The sequence below is a fragment of the Hydra vulgaris genome, chromosome 07, assembly GCF_038396675.1.
Source record: "Hydra vulgaris chromosome 07, alternate assembly HydraT2T_AEP".
Classification (NCBI taxonomy): domain Eukaryota; kingdom Metazoa; phylum Cnidaria; class Hydrozoa; order Anthoathecata; family Hydridae; genus Hydra; species Hydra vulgaris.
Window position 1 is genome coordinate 32,597,188 of NC_088926.1, and position 18,402 is coordinate 32,615,589.

The following is an 18,402-nucleotide window of genomic DNA, read 5'->3' on the forward strand; positions in this document are numbered from 1 at the left end:
ACATTGAAATTACATTGGTCGAGCTCTGCAGTGATAAATCTGCTTTATGCATGCAAACTAATTGTTCCTCAGAAGTCTTATAGTAGAAACTAATGGCCCAATATCAGTGGAAAATAAAAATCAGTATCAATTTAAAAAAATCAATTTTAGTAAGTTATTGCTAACTATTTTAGAGATGCCTATTGTGCATGTAAATCAATTTGGTTTCTTTGAACTTTTTTTAGCAATTCCAGAAAATGACTGGATAGATCTATTTACTGATTAGAGATACATATGGAGAATAGTATCAGCTATCAAACTACTGAGATATATATCAAATGGCTGGATTATGGGATGGATATCAAATGACTGGGGCTATGTAGTCATAGTTATTGGCTAATCACTGCATATCATGTATGTTGGCAGTATGCTTCTTCAACAGAAATTTTAAAAGTGATGACTATTTTAATTTTTCAATTTTTAATGCCTATGCTTTAATGTGGGTTAGAGTGAAATACGATGAACTGAATGGTTCGGAGAAGCTTTGTTTTTGATGGAAAAAAAAACAATCAAATATTGACTTATAGTTTCTGGTATTTCAATACAAACAATACTTAGCTGACAACTGTGAAGCATATTTATTTTACTAGTTTCTTTTAATTACAGCTTACTTTTATTTTTACATAACAAAGAGCTTCATTAATAAATGCATAATTAAACATTAAATATTATGCATTTTGTAAAAAATATTGCAAAAAAAAAATATTTTTTAAATTGCATTCTATTTTGTTCCACTTAAATAAAGTTAGAAAATTAGTGCGAAAATGTTTATTATATAGCATGGATAAACTTTCTCAAAATGTTTTTACTTTGAGTTTTTAGTTATTGCTTTGAATGTTTTGATTGATTCAATCTGGATTAAATTTGATTTATTAAATCTGGATTTATTACATCTGGATTAAATTAGGATAAGAAAACTATTTTTGCTGAAATTTTCACTTTTTATTGAAAAATTTACCTGCTTAAGTTCTAATTTTTTTTTTATTTTAATTATTGTTTTAGTTTTCTTTTGAATTCTCTGATTATAAAGTTAATGTTATCTCTGCTGATGCAGCTCTTGAAGGTAAAATTGTCAAGTATGAAATAATTGTTTTATATATATATATATATATATATATATATATATATATATATATATATATATATATATATATATATATATATATATATTTATATATATATATATATATATATATATATAACAATTATTTAAAATATATATATGTATATATATATGTTGCGTTTTGACATTATATATAGTTAATATACGTCAGAACCGATTAGAACTACGATCAATAGTAAATTAAAGAACTTTTTAAATAGATTTAAAATAAATTCATGCTAACGCCGATGAGCAGAAATGATCTAAAGACTTCAAAACAGTGTTCTTTAGATTCACTATTACGGGTAGTAAAAAGGTTTTGAAAATTATATATAAAAAAAGAAAAGGTTTTTTAAATATTAAAAAAAAACCTGAAGCAAAAAAAATTATACCATGTAAAGCTTTTCTTTGGTCATTTAGCTATCAAACTAAAACGTGCGATAGCTAAATGACCTTTTCCAATTTTACAAAATGCTAAAACAGAGCAATAGTTAATACCATATCCCTTACCACCATTGTTTTTGTTAAAACTTGAGACTTTTTTTTGAGGTATAAAACTCGTGTTTCCATTCATAAGTACAGGAAGAAGTATAAAAAGATGTGACAATCCTTTTTTTTATCAATATTATGATTAAAACCTAACTTTCCGAAGCATATTGGACATAATCCAACTTTATCGACAATGTCTTTTAAGATTTGAGTGTTAAAAAAAAAAATAGCATTCAATATCTTGAATGCAATTAGTATTTACTTCATAATTGAATTCGTCATAATTTAATTGATTTTGAGAGAATCTGTTACCATGAAACTTTTTTTTTCTCGCTTTTGATTTCAGTTTTTTGCTGGTTGAGCCTATTATAAGTAAAAAAATTCAGATTTATTCAATAATGAGAACTTAACCTTATTTGCAATACATGTATCCAGTAAATTTATGGAAATACCGTGGTTGTGTTGCTTGGAAATATGTTTTCAAGTCTAAACAAGAAGCTCTATAGGTTAAAAAGTTAGTTTCCATACTGAATTACACAAATATAGATAGGAAATAAAATAAGTTCAGGTATCACCCTGGTTGCTAAGACCGTTGCTAAGGAACTAGAAAATTATAAACATTTCAAATGCTAAATTAGACTAATTTAAATGCTGTTTAATCTAATTTTGATCTCATTTTCAGAATCAGCAATGTAAAATTAACCAGAAAAATTGATAATTCAAATTTTGAAAATTTTGAATATTTTGAGGTATGTACCACCCTAACTACACCGAGTAGCATGTGTGCAAAAATATAAAAAAATTAAATAAGGTTGTAATTAAATAGATGTCTAAGACATCTATTTAATTCTTAGTATATACTATACTGGCGTCGCTACGGTTGGTGTCACCAAAGGCATTAAACTTTTTTGGTGTCACTCCTCTAGATTTTTTAGACCCAACAACAGGGGTTTCGAATTTCTATCAAAAAAAAAAACTTTTGATTTTAAATAAAAGACGAAAGGTTTTTGTGTGAAATGAGGAAAAAGCAGAGTTATTAATAAAAAACACTGAAAAATCAAAGCCTAAAAACTATTGGTTAGGCCAAACACAAAAATATATTAACACATGCATAAGCCGTTCTGTCATATTTGCATTTTTTTAATTTTGATTTCATCCCTCTGTATCAGGTCGTGAGGGTGTCAACCGGAGCGTCCCGCATGTAACCTTGTAAAAAATGAAATTTTAATGCGATACCCAGCAAAAAGACAAAAACATTGTCTTTTCTTGCTCTGACCATTAAAATTAAACTATTTATTTGCATTTTAAAATTTTTTGGACAGCAAAATATAAAATTTTATTTTGTGGTACTTGACTTTCAGTTGAATAACATACATTTGATGGTACTAAAAAAGCTAAACCTAAACATTTTTGTGTCAACTTTAGAATGGTTGTTTTTTTTACCTGAAATTAGAAAGAGGCGCCAAACCTTAGTGGATTTTTACCAAATTGCAAACACTTCCTGTATGAATATCAACGCATTGGTCAAGGTTAACAACACTATTCAAAATTCATAAAAGTTATCAGCAAAACAAAAGAAAAACAAAATTCTACAAAAGCAGCTGCAACAAAAGTATTATGAAAGAGTATCATAACGAGTCAGGCAAAAAATGCATTAGAATTTCTACCGATGGCTTACAGTAAAACGAAAACGTGTTTTGCTCTACGCTGGCCACAATTTCACAATAAGAATATAATGACATCAAAGTCCTTTTCAAGTATTTTAGAGGATGTAGAATACAGTAAAGAAAGCATAATCATGTAGGTTATGCTGAATGGAAGGCTTAACATATTTTCTCCTTAAATCATTCGGCATCATCAGGGGTAAAAAAATGCACAAAGTTTATTATTACAAAAAAATCTTTATTTTGATTATATTACTGCAACTTAATTTTTAAATATTAATTGAAAGAAAAGTATTCCTTGGCATTTGATGTTTTTAATAGTAACCGATGTAAACAACTTTAAATTGAATCAAAAAGTTTAGAGCGTGATGATTTATCCAGAAGATTATTAGTACCAGACTACATAACTAAAGTAAAGTTTAACGTTATGGTAATCGGTTAACGCGCAGTTTGTAGAATACAAAGTTAAACAAAATTTTTTTTTATTTGTATGGCTACTTGACAGACGGCGGCTAATAATTCTTTAAATGAAAATGAAAAAGTGTACAAAAAAAAGAATATATTTTACAAAAAAAAACTGCGAAGTACATTATTATTGAACTATCTTTCCTGATCAGTCTTGTCGTCACGTATCATTTCTTGTGCGTCATATTGCTGATATTAATGACAGAAATTTTTTTTGGATACAATAGTAATTACACGTCAAAAATTAGTTTATCAACTTGTATCTAAATATCATTAAAAGCTTGAAAAACTGAGCAATATTCAAACATGCACACCGCATTAAACACAGAGTTCTAATGAAGTACTCATCAATATTTTATGGTCAAGAAATCCAAAAAACGCTTTTTTTTACTTAAGTTAAGAGTGTTAGATTCTTAGAGTTAAGAGTGCACTCAGCTGAATTTCATTTTTATGAAAGAACTACTGGTAATTAGAGTTATAAATCCCTACTTAGAGATTGATGTACGGCAAAGTTCTCATTTTTTAAGGATCAAAAATACAAAACTAATAAGAACAGAAAATTTTCTAAAAAAAGATAAAATTAAAGATAGCAAATAAATGCCATTATGTTAAAACAAGTTACTTCATGAATAATAGAACTTTTTGTAAGATTGATTTTCTGCTTTCTAAATTTAAACTTCTGAAAGGTTTTAAAATATTTTTTTAATAATACTTTAATAAAAAAAAAAATAGAATGCTAATATAAAAGGGCGCCCAATATAAGGTGCATATGTAAATATGTCAGCAGGGAATTCTGTAACAACAAAAGTAACAATTACTATGTTATTAGCATACAATATTATTGCATGCTAGTGCTTATATCAAATATACCCTTCTAAACCGATTCTTCAAGCTTTCCTGTCTTTGCCAAAAAATCAAAAAACTGCAAGTTTTACTAGAAGCATATCAGTCATTAAAGGGCATGCCATTCATTTTATTGGCATAAAACGTTTATCAAATATAAACTCTAACTTTTAGCGGTTTTCAAGTTAAATTTTTTTCTATTTCGTTCAAAATTGATTGACATTGCAATTTTTTTTTTACATATTTTTAAAATTTTCTATTAGGTTTTGTTATGTAATGTAAAAGTAACGAAACTTTGGGTAATATTTTTAGTTATGAGCAAGCTTAAACTGATATGCCAGCTGATTTTTACAACTTTTATTTTTGAAAAATTACAAAATCTGTTTGCACTGGTTTTTGCAGTAAAGTTACACACAAATGCGTATAAAAAAACTATTATTTACGAAATTAGAAATAAGCAGAAAATAAACCTTAGGTCAGATCAATTTTATTGTTTCAACTAGTAATATATACAAAATAATCAAACCCAGTCAGAACCAGGGCGGATCCAGCATTTTTTGGTCTTAGGGATTTACAGCTAATTTTTTGACATGGAGCAAACTCCAAACATTTACTTATGTCAAATAAGGATGCTTTGCAAAAAATGGCATGATTGGAGCATGGAAACAAAAAAACAAAATATTTGCACCCCTACCCCAAACGTGAGAGCAACAAGTTGATGAAGTTTTCTTTTTAATATTTTTAACTAGACTTATTTTCATCAATAAATTTCATGGTAGAATATTATAGCGTTCAAATAAAGACCATATAAAGTTTAAACCCCCCTCAATTTGAGGGGGTTGCAAATTTTATAGGGTCATAATTTTTGAACGCTGAGAAATTATGCTATGAAACTTATAATTTCTCGATGAATATAAGTTTAGTTGAAAATAGCTCAAAAAATATATCATCAACTTGTTGCTTTCAAGTTTGGGGTAGAAGAGGGGCGAAAATTTGTGGCCTTTTTTTTTTCCAGGCTCCAATAACCGCAATTTTTTGCAAAGCATCTTTATTTTACGCAAGTATAAACATATAAATGTTAGGAGTTAGTTCCATGTCTGGAAGGTAGATATCTCGACAAAAAGACAAAAATATGCTGGATCCTCCCCTGGTCAGAACACAACACATACATACATAAATACATTCGCACATGCATAAAAACATATGCAAATGCAAATACATAAAAAAAACACAAATACATAAATATATATATATATTATTTACTAATTTTGACTAATTCTGACTTTTCGAAAGATCGTTACTATATATTCTATAAGCTCATTCCAATATTAGCTACTCCATTCAATACAAAATTACGTCTCTTGAGAAGTTTTTTCACAACTTTGTGCTAGTATTGGTTCTTATGACCACGACACAAGCCATTAATGAAGTTTAAATTGATAGCATTTGATAAATAATATTTTTTTTTAAATCAGGTAAATAGCAACAACAAAAAATCAAGCAAATAACAAAAAAGCCGGTAAATAACGAAAAAAGTCAAATGAAAAAATTAAATAAAAAAATCAGGTAAATAACGAGAAAAAAAAACCCCGGTATATACCAACAAAAAACCCAGGTAAATAACAAAAAAAATCAGTTAAATAACAAATAAAACCAGTTTAATAACGAAAAAAAATCAGTTAAATAACAAAAAACTCTGTTAAACAATAAAAAAAATAAAAAAAATCAGATAAATAGCAAAAAACCAGATAAATCGAAAAAAACCATGTAAATAAAATTAAATAAAAATATCAGGTTAATTATAATAATAACAAAAAAATCTGTTAAACAAAGAAAAAATCTGTTAAACAAAGAAAAAATCTGTTAAACAAAGTAAAAAATAAAACATGCTAAATAATAAAAAAAATTAGATAAAAAAAATAGATTGCAAAAAAATCAGTTTAAATAACGAAAGTTTCAGTTTAAATAACGAAAATACTAAAAAAAACCCAGGTAAAAATTCAGACAAACAACCAGGTTAAAAACAGAAAAAAATCAGGTAAATAACAAAAAAATCTGCTGCAAAATAACGAAAAAAATCAAATAAAAAATCAGTTAAATAACAAAAAAATCAGAAAAATACCAGAAAACCCAAAGTTAAAAATCAGACAAATAACCGGGTTAAAAAAAAAAAAAAAAAAAATCAGTTTATAATAAAAAAATCAACAAACGTAAAAAATGAAGCCATTAAAAAAAGTCAGGACAATAACAAAAATCAGTTAAACAACACCAACTTTAGAAAAATAACACCAAAATCAAGTAAATAACAAATAAATTTAGTAAATAATTAAAACTTCGACAAATAAAATTTCCCACCAAAAAATCTGGGTAAGTTATAATTCATCTTTAAGATAAATTAGCCATACTTTAAAACTATAAGGTAAATAATTATAAATTTTCCAAAAAACAGGTCAACAAAAACAAACTTCAAATGGCTTAAAATAAAAATCATTGATCATAGATACAAAAATCAGCTATATGATCTAATAAAATGAAACAAATAAAAAAAATATTTAAATGTTAAAACATAACTAACAAAAATAACAAATAACAAATATTATGACTAGAAAAGTGTTTTAAGAACTTCTTGGAATGAAATCATTTTCATATTCATTGACAATTTCCATCATTTGTCTCCAACTAAAAAATTTATTATTATTTGTAAGTAAAAAAATACATGTAGAAATTAAGTTTTAATCAAAATGAGAAACTAAAACATAAATTTAAGATTACATGAGCATAAATTAAAAGATTACAAGAGCAAAAAGTGGTAGGGAGGTTAAGAGTAACCCATAGACTTTAAACACTCCTTAGTGAAACTTGTGTTCATGTAATTTGTCTTTTAATCAATAGGATAATTTATGACCTTGAGCAACTAATTTTAAAAAAATTAAATTTTGACCTAGAAATAGTACATTCAAAAATCTAATATTATTTTTAGCCTGGGTCTCCTATACAAAAACATTAAGTAAATTATGCAAATAAATATTATAATTTAAAAGTTACTCTAATTAGGCGTTTTTTTCTTTCATAAAGAATCCGCGTTCTCAACTGCTGCCAACTATACTTTTCTAATAACAAAGAATTTTGTAAAACATTTACAATTCTTTCTTGAGTCAATGGGCCACCAGAAATAAGTTCACCACCATTTGAATGTAGAACTAATATGTGGTCTTTAGTGAATATTTTTTGCCTTTTTGGTGTAACATTGGTCTAAATGCATTAAAAAAAACATAAATTCAATTAATATATTGTATTAAACTGATAAATTCAATTAAAAACAAAATAAAATTGGGTATTTAACTTATAAATTGAGTGAAATCAATTTAAAAGTTGGAAAAGTTACATATATAATAAATTATATACAATAAATAATACTATTACTTTAAAAAATTACAAACTTTATACTTTTACTGCAGGTTCAAACATGCTTTATCTTACATCTTTTTTGGAGTGGCATTAATTCCAATAGATGGCAGTATTTTTTCCTATTGGTGGGAGTCATACTACCCTCTATTTCTATTTTTTTATCTATTGTATTTGAATTTGAATTTTTTGAATCCATAAAATCATGTTGAAAATAAGCGCTTATAGACTTACTGGATTTCACAGCTGTATTACGATTTTTACGACAAGTGTAATTTGTTTCTGCTGTTAAAGACGAATGCCCCATACTACCAGCAATCTCATCTTTATTTCAGATATTTTGTTCCCGTATACCGGTAGCCACAGACTTACGCAGAAGTGTAGCACAAACATTTCGTTTTCCTGAGCTTTTGTGGTAAATCCCAGCATTTTTTCACAGTGAACCAAGTCGTTCACTTATGGCACCAGACTTCATGCGATGACCAGACCACGATAAAAAAATATTTCTATATGTGGTACTTAGCTGTGAACGAACTTTATTTACAAAAACATCTAACCATTGAAACTTTTCTGGTTGGAGAACAACATACATATGACCATAGGTGCTAAATGTTTTATGATTAGCAACAGAGTTACAGGTCTTTTATTAAGAATAAAATAATTAAAAAGCTTCAAAGCTTCCTTAGCAATGTTAGACTCAAAATATGATGAAATCTGTGATGGTGTAACAATTGATTGGTAGTCCCTTTCTTGACGATGAAAATGTTGCTTTTTGTTTTCGCGATTATATGTTTTTATCCATGTATTTAACTTTAATTTTATATCATATAAATCTGGTTTACTACATTGAGAAATTTTTAAAGATTCTTTTTCTGATAGTAAAAAATTAGAAAAATCTAGCAAAAAAAACAAATATTTTTTTATTGAGCCAGGTTTCAAAAGTTTGGATTCAAGTTTTGGAATATAGATGTCCCGAATAGTTTCAATAGTGAAAAGGTTAGAAGCATTGTTAAAATGTGCAGTGCTAACTAACTGGAAATACCTCTGCACATCTCTTACTGTTCTGCAAGCAGATTCAGATACTCGTTTGTTATTAAGTCCGACTAAAAAGTTTTTAAAATTGTTTAACAATATTTCAATATTAGCATCAAGTTGCAATATTTTTATCTTCAGGTATATATAATTCATCACTGTCATCATCAGAACCTGAAGTGCTTAAATCTGACTCTGAAGCTATAGTAGAAGGAATATTAGCAATATAAGGTGTAAATGAAAGATTTAAACTTACTTCACTGCTAGAAATAATATCAGTAAGAAGAGATTTTTTTTCCAAAACTATACTTTTATTTTCATTAGGCAAGGAATTTATATCACTAATGATATGACCAAAATTTATATTACTGTCTGCATGATGCAATAAGTGCATACTAATATCATTGCTAGAACAAGTAGATGCACTTTTGCTTTCAGTTAAAGAATTTTTTTTAAACAACTGTTTTGGAGAGGAAATGACATTTGGTGGCATATTATTAATATTAATTTTGCTTGCACTGTTCAATAACTTTTTGTAAAATGGATCACTAGATTTAAAATTGTGAACCCTTTTAAGATGGTTATCCATTATTTTAACTGCAGCCATGCAATTTTGGTAAGGACACTGAAAAAGGATTTGTATATCAGAATATCTTTTACGATGATTGAAGTAGGTAAGAGCTTTCTGTGCACTTTCTTTACTCCAAAAGTGGTTTAAGCGTTTGCTTTGTAAATGTCTTGACAAATTGACAACTTCTTTAAAACAACCATCAACAGGACATCTATATGTTTTATGTTTAAAGAGGCTGAAATAACAAAAATATTAAACTATTATTTGGTAGAGGTTAAATTTTAAAAACTTGATTGATTCCTATAATATAATTAATATTTACTTATATAAATATTTTAATTTACAAACCTTTTTGAAATAAAATCTTTATTTTTTATGATTCTTCCTGTAAAAAGTCTCAAAATCTTTAGTCAAAAATATTTCTGCACATTTTTAAGTATTTCTATAATAAAGGTCACAATTCAGACTTTTCTATATGAATCAAGCACAATTTAAAAGGTTTCTTTCAAAATAACTCTTTTTTTTGTTTTTCATTGGAAATTTCTTAAACACCACTAGTAAAAGTACCAAAACACTGGAATATAATATAAGTCAAAACAAAATAATAAAAGTTTCTCATTAAAGGAAGTTATGGATTATTTAAATAAAAAGATTAGCTAATTTTATCATATTAAATCAATACATATGTGCTGCTTTTAAAAATTATTTTAAAGTGAGTTAAAATTTTTTGAGTAAATTTTAAAGCCTGTTAATCAATTGGTATGTTTTATAAACAATGTTTTGTTCTGTCACTTATATCATGCAACATAGTTAGATCAATTGTAGATTATTAAAAAAAAAGTATAATTAACAAAATTAAAACTAATTACCTCCTCAAAAGTTCTAAAAACCGTCTAAAAAAGTGAATGTTTAAATTTTATAAAAAAATAAAATTACTTTTCAAGCAGAGTTTCTTTTTTTTTACTTTCTAGCTTTTCCACTTTATTAGTCATCACCACTATCTTACCAGTCTGCTCAAATAAATCAAATTATTGAAAATTTTACAATTTATTTCAGTTATATGAAAACAAAGATAAATAAAGCATAGGAAACTTTAAAAAAAATTAGGCAACTGTAATTTTTTTAAGCATACAAACTTTGAGGGAACCCCAACATTAATAATCTTATAAACTTAATCCAAAGGAAATAACAAGAAATAACTCATTAAAAAAATATCACCAGCAACAAAAAATAAAAATGCCAAGTTCTGATTCTGAGGTGATACAAATCATTAAATTATAAAATTAGTTAACCAATCCCTTTGTTGTTCCAAAATCTTATTCATCAAATTATATATTCGCATTAGTTAAAAAATTACATCATATAATTCATCTTCAGAGGATCTAAAAAATTTGTTTCTTTTATTATTATGCTGTTCAACAACACATTACAAGGACACTATCTCAAAAATTAACATTCCTACATTTCACAGAGAGTTCCAGGTGAATAAATCTTCTGTTCATTATTTAAATATGCTTCACAAGTCTGCACATAAATTTTGCCATTACAATTAATATTTTATAAAGTAAAATTTAATATAATTATTGCCAAATAAAATATTTGATATGAAAAAAAAACAACAACAACAAAAAAATTAACACATATTTAATACTTTTCTTGTTTCCTTCATGCACACAGATTTACTATTGCCCTGATAAAAATGATTCATAAAGCTAAAAAAAAAAAATATATATATATATATATATATATATATATATATATATATATATATATGTATATATATACAAGATTTTTACAGATGATAGTTTATTGAGACATAAAAATCTATGCTTGTAAAAAAGATTAATAAAAAACAATAACAACTTGTTAAACTCAAGCCTGTAATCTTCACCCAAAATTTCCACAATCCTAAATTGTAAAAAAAAGTATTAACAAACTTAAACTATAAATAAACAAATAAAATATTTATAATTAATTAGGTTTACTTTGAATCATGAGAGCGTTTTTCCAGATCTATGGGAAGGTTTCTATTTTGTTCAGTAGACACAGTATAGTTTATTCTTTCAATGCCTTCGTTTAGTAAAAACTAATTTAAAAAAAGTGATATATATATATATATATATATATATATATATATATATATATATATATATACACATACATATACAGTGGTGTGAAAAATATTAGAATCCTTAAAAAATTTTACTGCATTTTCAGTTTAAAGCATGGGTGTTAAGGTTTTTTTTAAAAGTCTAATTAAAAAAAAAAAAATTTTTGTTATATTACTAGTTACATTTGTACAACGAAACATAAAATATTAACTATTTTATTAAAAGCTTTTTAAATTTAGGGGAAGTTTGCATAATTTTAATTATTTTTAAAAATACACATAAATAATAATTTGGTGGCTATTTTTATATATTTTATCTTTTCTAGTAAGTTTTAAATGATGGCAGATAAGTACCATTAAAACACTTTAAACAGATTACAAATATTCTATGATACATAGTACGAGTACAACTTCAAGACCAATGCCACTGCCTTAATTAAAACAAAAGTTAGAGCCAAAGTCTTAATAAAATTTTACTTCAATTTTATTTTAAGACTGTTAAAATAGTAGTTTACAGTTAGTAAGTTTACACTATCCAAAAAACTTTATGAAGCTGAAACTTACCCTAAAATCCTCAGATTTTAGATTAAAAGTTGATCACAATAGCATCTGTCATACTATTTTGATTGGCTTAGTGCAAGAAAAACAAAGATAATATCAATACTTCTAACAGTTGTGTAAAGTTCTATCTAATCAATCAGGTTTATTTTTGTGACCAAGCAAGTAGCCACTGCCAAATAAAAACACAAATGTCTTTAGTAGGATATTATATGGCCTGCCATTAGTAGAACACAGTATAGACAAACAGAATTTGTTATGGCTTAACATTCCTTAAAATTTTTTATGGCCTAACATTCCTTAAAATTCCAGTTTGGAGCAAACCAAGTTGAATCACATTATTTTATCGCATTCATTCTTCTGTGCAACAACAATTTTACTCAATTTTACTTATTTTTTCTTATATGCAAACTAGACCTTTAAAAAATAGAGTTCCTAATTTAAACTGTTTGCTACATTAGTTATCCAGAACATTTGTCATATGATCTACATAACAATAACCCTGATAAAAAATTTTCAATCTTCTGTGGCCTAGAAGTTTATCAGATTTGAATTCAATCTAAATTTTAAAAATAGTTAACATTCAGAGAGCTTCACGGCATTAACAAACTTGCAAAATCTCATTGATTTTGCTTTAATTAATATTTGGAAAATAAAAATGTTTATGAGCCTAAAATTTAAAAAATGTGTCTAAAATTTAAAAAACAACAACACTAAAACATGTTGAAAATTTTGTTAAACTAAATTGTGTATTAATGAAGTGTTTGATTTAAAAATTATAAAGAATTTACAAATTATTTTTCACTAAGTTATTTTTTTATGGTTTTTACATTGTTGATTCTAATACTTTTGACAACACTGTGTATATGTATTATTACAAACACAAATTATAAAAATTACCTCATCAATTCTATCTTTAGAGGCTCTAAAGAATATCACTATTATTAATTAGAAAATCAGAAAATTAATAAACTATTTCAAAAAAATTTATTATTTCAAATTTACCTTTCAAGAAGAGTGTCAGGTAGAGAAATTAGCATCATACTTTAATTCTTTTTTGCAAGACTGGACAAAAAAATTGAAGATATATTTAATTAATTAATTTTACCAAGCAATTTAATTTTATTGAATAAAATATTTGATAGAAAAATACAGCAATTATAAAATACCAATACTTTTGTTGTTTCCTCCCTTTTCATAGTGTTTTCATTGGGATGCATTTGATTCATATAAGTAAAAAATTGATCTTTTATTAGAAAAAGTGTATTGAAAAGAAAAGTATTAAAAAAGATAGGAAGCTGTTTTAATTCAAGCCTGGTAACTTTACACAAAAGTTCTACATTTTTATAATATAAATTTTAAAACTTAATTTAAAAAAGAAATTTACAATTAAAAAAAAAACTTTAAAAAATTAATTGTTAATTTCGGTTTACTTGGACCCGTGAGGACTTTCTTCTAATAAACCTATATGATGGTTTCCATTGTTCTCATTAGACACCATAAAAGTAGTTTTTTCTATTCCAATGGTTGGCAAACACTTATTTTAAAATGAATTATATATATATATATATATATATATATATATATATATATATATATATATATATATATATATATATATATATATAAAAACACACATACAAATATATAAATATAAAAACTCAAATTAATTACCTCCTCAACACTGATTTTAAAAGATCTAAAAATTATTTAGCTTGTTAATAGAATAATTTTCAGTAAAAAGGTTACAAGCTGAAGAACTTAATAAAATTACTCTTGAATCACATTATCGGAGTTCGCTTTTTTTTGCTTCATTGTCTTGATCTCTTTTATATCAATCATTAGGTTTTTCTTTTCACTCTGCACATAAAATCAGTGTGGCATTTTAGTTTATATTTATTGCATCCTTTTAAACAAAAATAAAATTATCAAAATTACCTCATCAATTTTTTCTTCAGTGGGTCTAAAGAATGTCACTTTCATAATTAGTTAGTGACAGAAAACAATTGAAGAACAACTATTTTAAAAATAACTAATTTTTAAATTTTACCTTACAAGAAGAATGTCAGATAAAGAAACCATTGGTTCGTACTCTAATTCTAGTTTGCAAGACTAGACTTAAATATTTGAGATATTGACTAATTTGATTACTTAACATTGATTAATTAATTATCCCAAGCAATATAATTTAAATGAATAAAACATTGTAAACAAAAATACAACTGATGTAATACCAATACTTCTTCTGATTCCTTGAATAACTCAGCCGGAGGCTGACGCAATTGATTCATTAAACTATAAAATTGATCAATAAGTAGAAAAAACAAATCAATGGTAAAAGAGAATTAACAAAAATAGCTTTTTCAAAAATTCAAAAAATAAAATATTTTTTAACTCAAGTCTGACATATTCACCCAAAATTTCGATATCTGTCAATATTAAGTTCAAGCTTTGTTAAAAAAAAAAAGTAATAAACTATAACAAAAAATTAGAAAATAAGTGAGACTAAATTTGGTTACTTTGTTGCAAGAGAACTTTCTTTCAAACCTACATCCTGAAAGAAAGAAATATTTTATAAAAATAAGTTTATGTTTTTATAAAATTTTTATAAATAAAACCCAAAAATTTCTGAATAATTACTATAAAGAAAGCTGAAAAATTTTAACTAACTGAAATATATATACACACATATATGTGTGTATATATATTTATATATACACACACATATATTTTGTATGTGTATATATACACACACACAAAATTTATTTTTCTTTATTTTTTTCTTAATTTAGCTTTAAGCTAATGGCTTTCTTAATTTCTATGAAATATTTAATATTTTTTTTATATAAGACTGAAAAAAGCTGAAAAAAAAAAAAACATTGCAAAAATATATATTTAAATTAGTATTCACATAAAACTTTTTGGAAATCTGGAAAAATTGAAAGTTTAAAAAAACCCAGATTTTTGGATAAATCTAGAAAATTTTTTGCAACTCTTTTCTTTTCAAAAAAAAAAACAGTTTTTATTGATATCTAGGCATTTGAGGGAAAAAATATAAAGTAAATGCTAAATATGATTTATTTAAATTTTATTCATAATAGTTTTCAAATAAATTTTAAATTATTTGAAAAAGCTGACAATAAAAATACCTCTAACTGATTAGAACTTGAACACAACAAAACCTTTAAAGCAATTTTATTTTAAAATGTTTAAAAAAAATAATATATAAGTGTAGAAAATTTATCAATAATAAATGCACAAATACACAAACCTCTGACACCTTTGTTAAATATTGTTTAAGAGGCTGAAAGTGAAATGAAACAAAAATTAATAAATAAATTTTATTAACTTTTACGCTCTTAAAAGAATTATTTACTAAATGAAAACAACTAGGTTGTTAAAATACAAAAAGTATATAGAGTAAACCTTTCCAAATAATGAATTTCTCAAGTCATTAACTGTTAATGGTTTTAAATAGTCTCTCTAGATAAGATAAATTTTTGATTAGGATGTAGAAAATCTTAAGCAACAAAATTAATAATCTTAAACTAAATCTATTTATGAAAACAAACAAAAAATACATAAACTACAAAAAATTTACAGAATCTCTCCATTTTTGATTGATTTTGTCTCCATAATCATATCGCAGCTCAGTTTTCAAAGGAATGAAACATTTGGAAAAAAACATAAGGCGATACTTTCCTTCCACCAAACAACATTTTGGCCTACAGTTTGAAAACTTTTCAGCTGAATCGTTAATAAAACGTCCAAAAGACAATGAAAAAGTGGCATCAATGCTAAATTTCATTATAAAATTATAATATCAAAAATCATTTGAATTTTAGACATTGAAACACCGAATGTTGATAAGATTCTCACCCAATAACAATAATATTAATAATAAAACATAATAATAATAGTTTACGAAAGTTATTTTTCAACAGCCTATTAAACATAATGTAACTTAATAAAATTCAGCTTCTTGAACTTGAGTTTTCTTCAATAAATCAAATTATTTTTTCAAATCATTAAAAGCAATAGTTTAATTATTTATCACATAAAACTTAATTAAGTTTAACACAAATATTAAGGAGATTATTATAAGGAACCTTTTAATATTTATCATCAATTATCATTATAAAAAAATTATATTATCAAAAAAATTACATACCTCACTCTTTCAGAGCCAAAATCTACATCATAAATAAAACAACCTTTTTTTTCCATAAAATACTTTTAGTGATGCAGTTTTGCTTCCACACGAGATATAACTTCACCTTTATATTCTAATAAAACTTCGTTAGCTTCAAAATCTCTTTTGGTAAAAATCCCATAACCTAATATATTACATCTCGAAATATATGTAAAGAACATGTTATAACACATTTTAAAATATTTTTAGATAACACTAGGATTATTTTTATCTGTTTACTTAAGATATTTACAAGTTATGATAAATAAACATAAATGTAAAATAAAATATAAAATACTAAATATTATGCTTGTTATAAAATAATTAACATATTATAAAAAATGAAACAAACCAACTTTATTATCAATGAACAACTTTTTAAAATGCTGTGATTCATCTCTTTCGCAAGCATATACTAACTTTTGTTTGGCTGAAACTTCAGATCCTCTCTAAATATTATACAGATATCGATATCTATTTCAACTAATCTTAAATGTGAAAAACTAAAAACTATTCAGTTTTTATTGGGAAAGTGTATATTCTGTAACTGTATATATAATATAAAAAACTTTTTTTGGTTTATATTATATATTACATATATATATATATATATATATATATATATATATATATATATATATATATATATATATATATATATATATATATATATATATATATATATATACATATATATATATATATATTTAAGGAACTTTACCTTTTCATATGATTTCACAATTTTGTCCATGATATAAACTGTTTAATTTAAAAACTTTTTCTTACTAAACTTCAACTGCTAAATACAAGCAAAAAATAATATTTATAATGTGTTTATGATATTATTAGAAACACATTATAAATATTATTTTTTATTTATAATTATTATTGCTTAACATTAATAAGCAATACTAACAATAAACATTAATAGTGTTGTAGAATGGAAACAGTTAGATTTTCTCCAGATTTATTATTGAAGATTGTTTGGGTTATTCAAATTAAAGGCAGTTGCATGAAAAAAAAATTATTTATAATAGGGACAATCGAACAAAAATATATATAATATAGCAATAAACATCATAACACAGTCAAAATATTATTAAAAATTAACGCAAAACTTTTAAGAATATCTTGATCCAAATTCATCTGAATCTATAACAATTAAATAAATATACAAAAACATGTATCTTGCTGAAATTCCAAGAAAATAACTTTTATTTTAACCGATTAAACTTATTCAAATAAATAAAAAAATAAAAAACGTGTAACTAATAAAAAAAAGGTTTTTGATTTTTTTTTAAGAATTCTTCAAAATAATTAAATAATAATTACCTTTAGCCGGTAGCGAAAACGGTAAATATTAGGTAGAGAAAGCACTAAATTGTAGTAAAAGCACAAAGCGGTAGAAATAGCACAAACGTTAAATGTAGTGAAAGCACAAAACGGTAGAAAAAAAACATTGCGTAGAAAAAGCACAAAAAAAAAGCGTAAAGAAAGCACAAATCTGTAGCGAAAGCACATATCGCGTAGAAAAAGCACAAACTACGCGTAGAGAAAGCACAATTGAGATTATTATTACTATTATTATTATTGTTATTATTACTATTATTACTATTATTATTATTAGTAAGGATTCATTTGAAATTTTGAAAAATAGAAATTTTGGATTTTTTTCTATAAATCCTAAGTAATTTTGTTATTTAATGAACTTTTAATGTAACTCCTTCTTTTTTTTTGTTTCCTTTTTTATTATTAAAATCATTTATGAGCAGTAATAATAGTCCAAAAATTATACAAGTACACCTAAATAATATTTAAATACAATACAGTGCACATCTAAGAAGTTTTTAAGTTTTTTTTTTAAACTTGAAAAGTAATTTTTTAAAAAATTGAATTTTTGAAGAATCATATAAAATATATAAGATGTGGAAC

At 24.9% G+C, this 18,402-nt stretch overlaps 1 protein-coding gene across 9 annotated transcripts; it reads right to left on the reverse strand.

The window, feature by feature from the left end:
* Nucleotides 1-6,281: 6,281 nt before the first annotated feature.
* Nucleotides 6,282-17,931, reverse strand: LOC136082420 (uncharacterized). Of its 9 annotated transcripts, XM_065801663.1 has the most exons (24): nt 17,192-17,278; nt 16,827-16,919; nt 16,450-16,615; nt 15,880-16,075; nt 15,705-15,761; nt 15,550-15,582; nt 15,428-15,460; nt 14,798-14,832; nt 14,513-14,573; nt 14,329-14,390; nt 14,217-14,241; nt 14,053-14,138; nt 13,953-13,977; nt 13,454-13,815; nt 13,284-13,343; nt 13,179-13,203; nt 11,596-11,696; nt 11,474-11,518; nt 11,262-11,322; nt 10,547-10,620; nt 9,959-10,052; nt 8,043-9,845; nt 7,648-7,854; nt 6,282-7,281 (listed from the first exon to the last, which is right to left on the reverse strand). In XM_065801663.1, exons 3-14 carry the CDS (start codon nt 16,503-16,505, stop codon nt 13,708-13,710), a joined length of 777 nt encoding a protein of 258 aa, XP_065657735.1. In that variant the 5' UTR covers nt 16,506-16,615; nt 16,827-16,919; nt 17,192-17,278; the 3' UTR covers nt 6,282-7,281; nt 7,648-7,854; nt 8,043-9,845; nt 9,959-10,052; nt 10,547-10,620; nt 11,262-11,322; nt 11,474-11,518; nt 11,596-11,696; nt 13,179-13,203; nt 13,284-13,343; nt 13,454-13,707. The 9 variants fall into 9 exon arrangements, with proteins under 9 accessions (XP_065657735.1, XP_065657737.1, XP_065657732.1 ...); XM_065801665.1 differs by adding an exon at nt 17,803-17,931 and having other exon boundaries at nt 9,959-11,322; nt 17,192-17,269; XM_065801660.1 differs by having other exon boundaries at nt 9,959-10,620.
* Between the last annotated feature and the right edge of the window lie 471 nt (nt 17,932-18,402).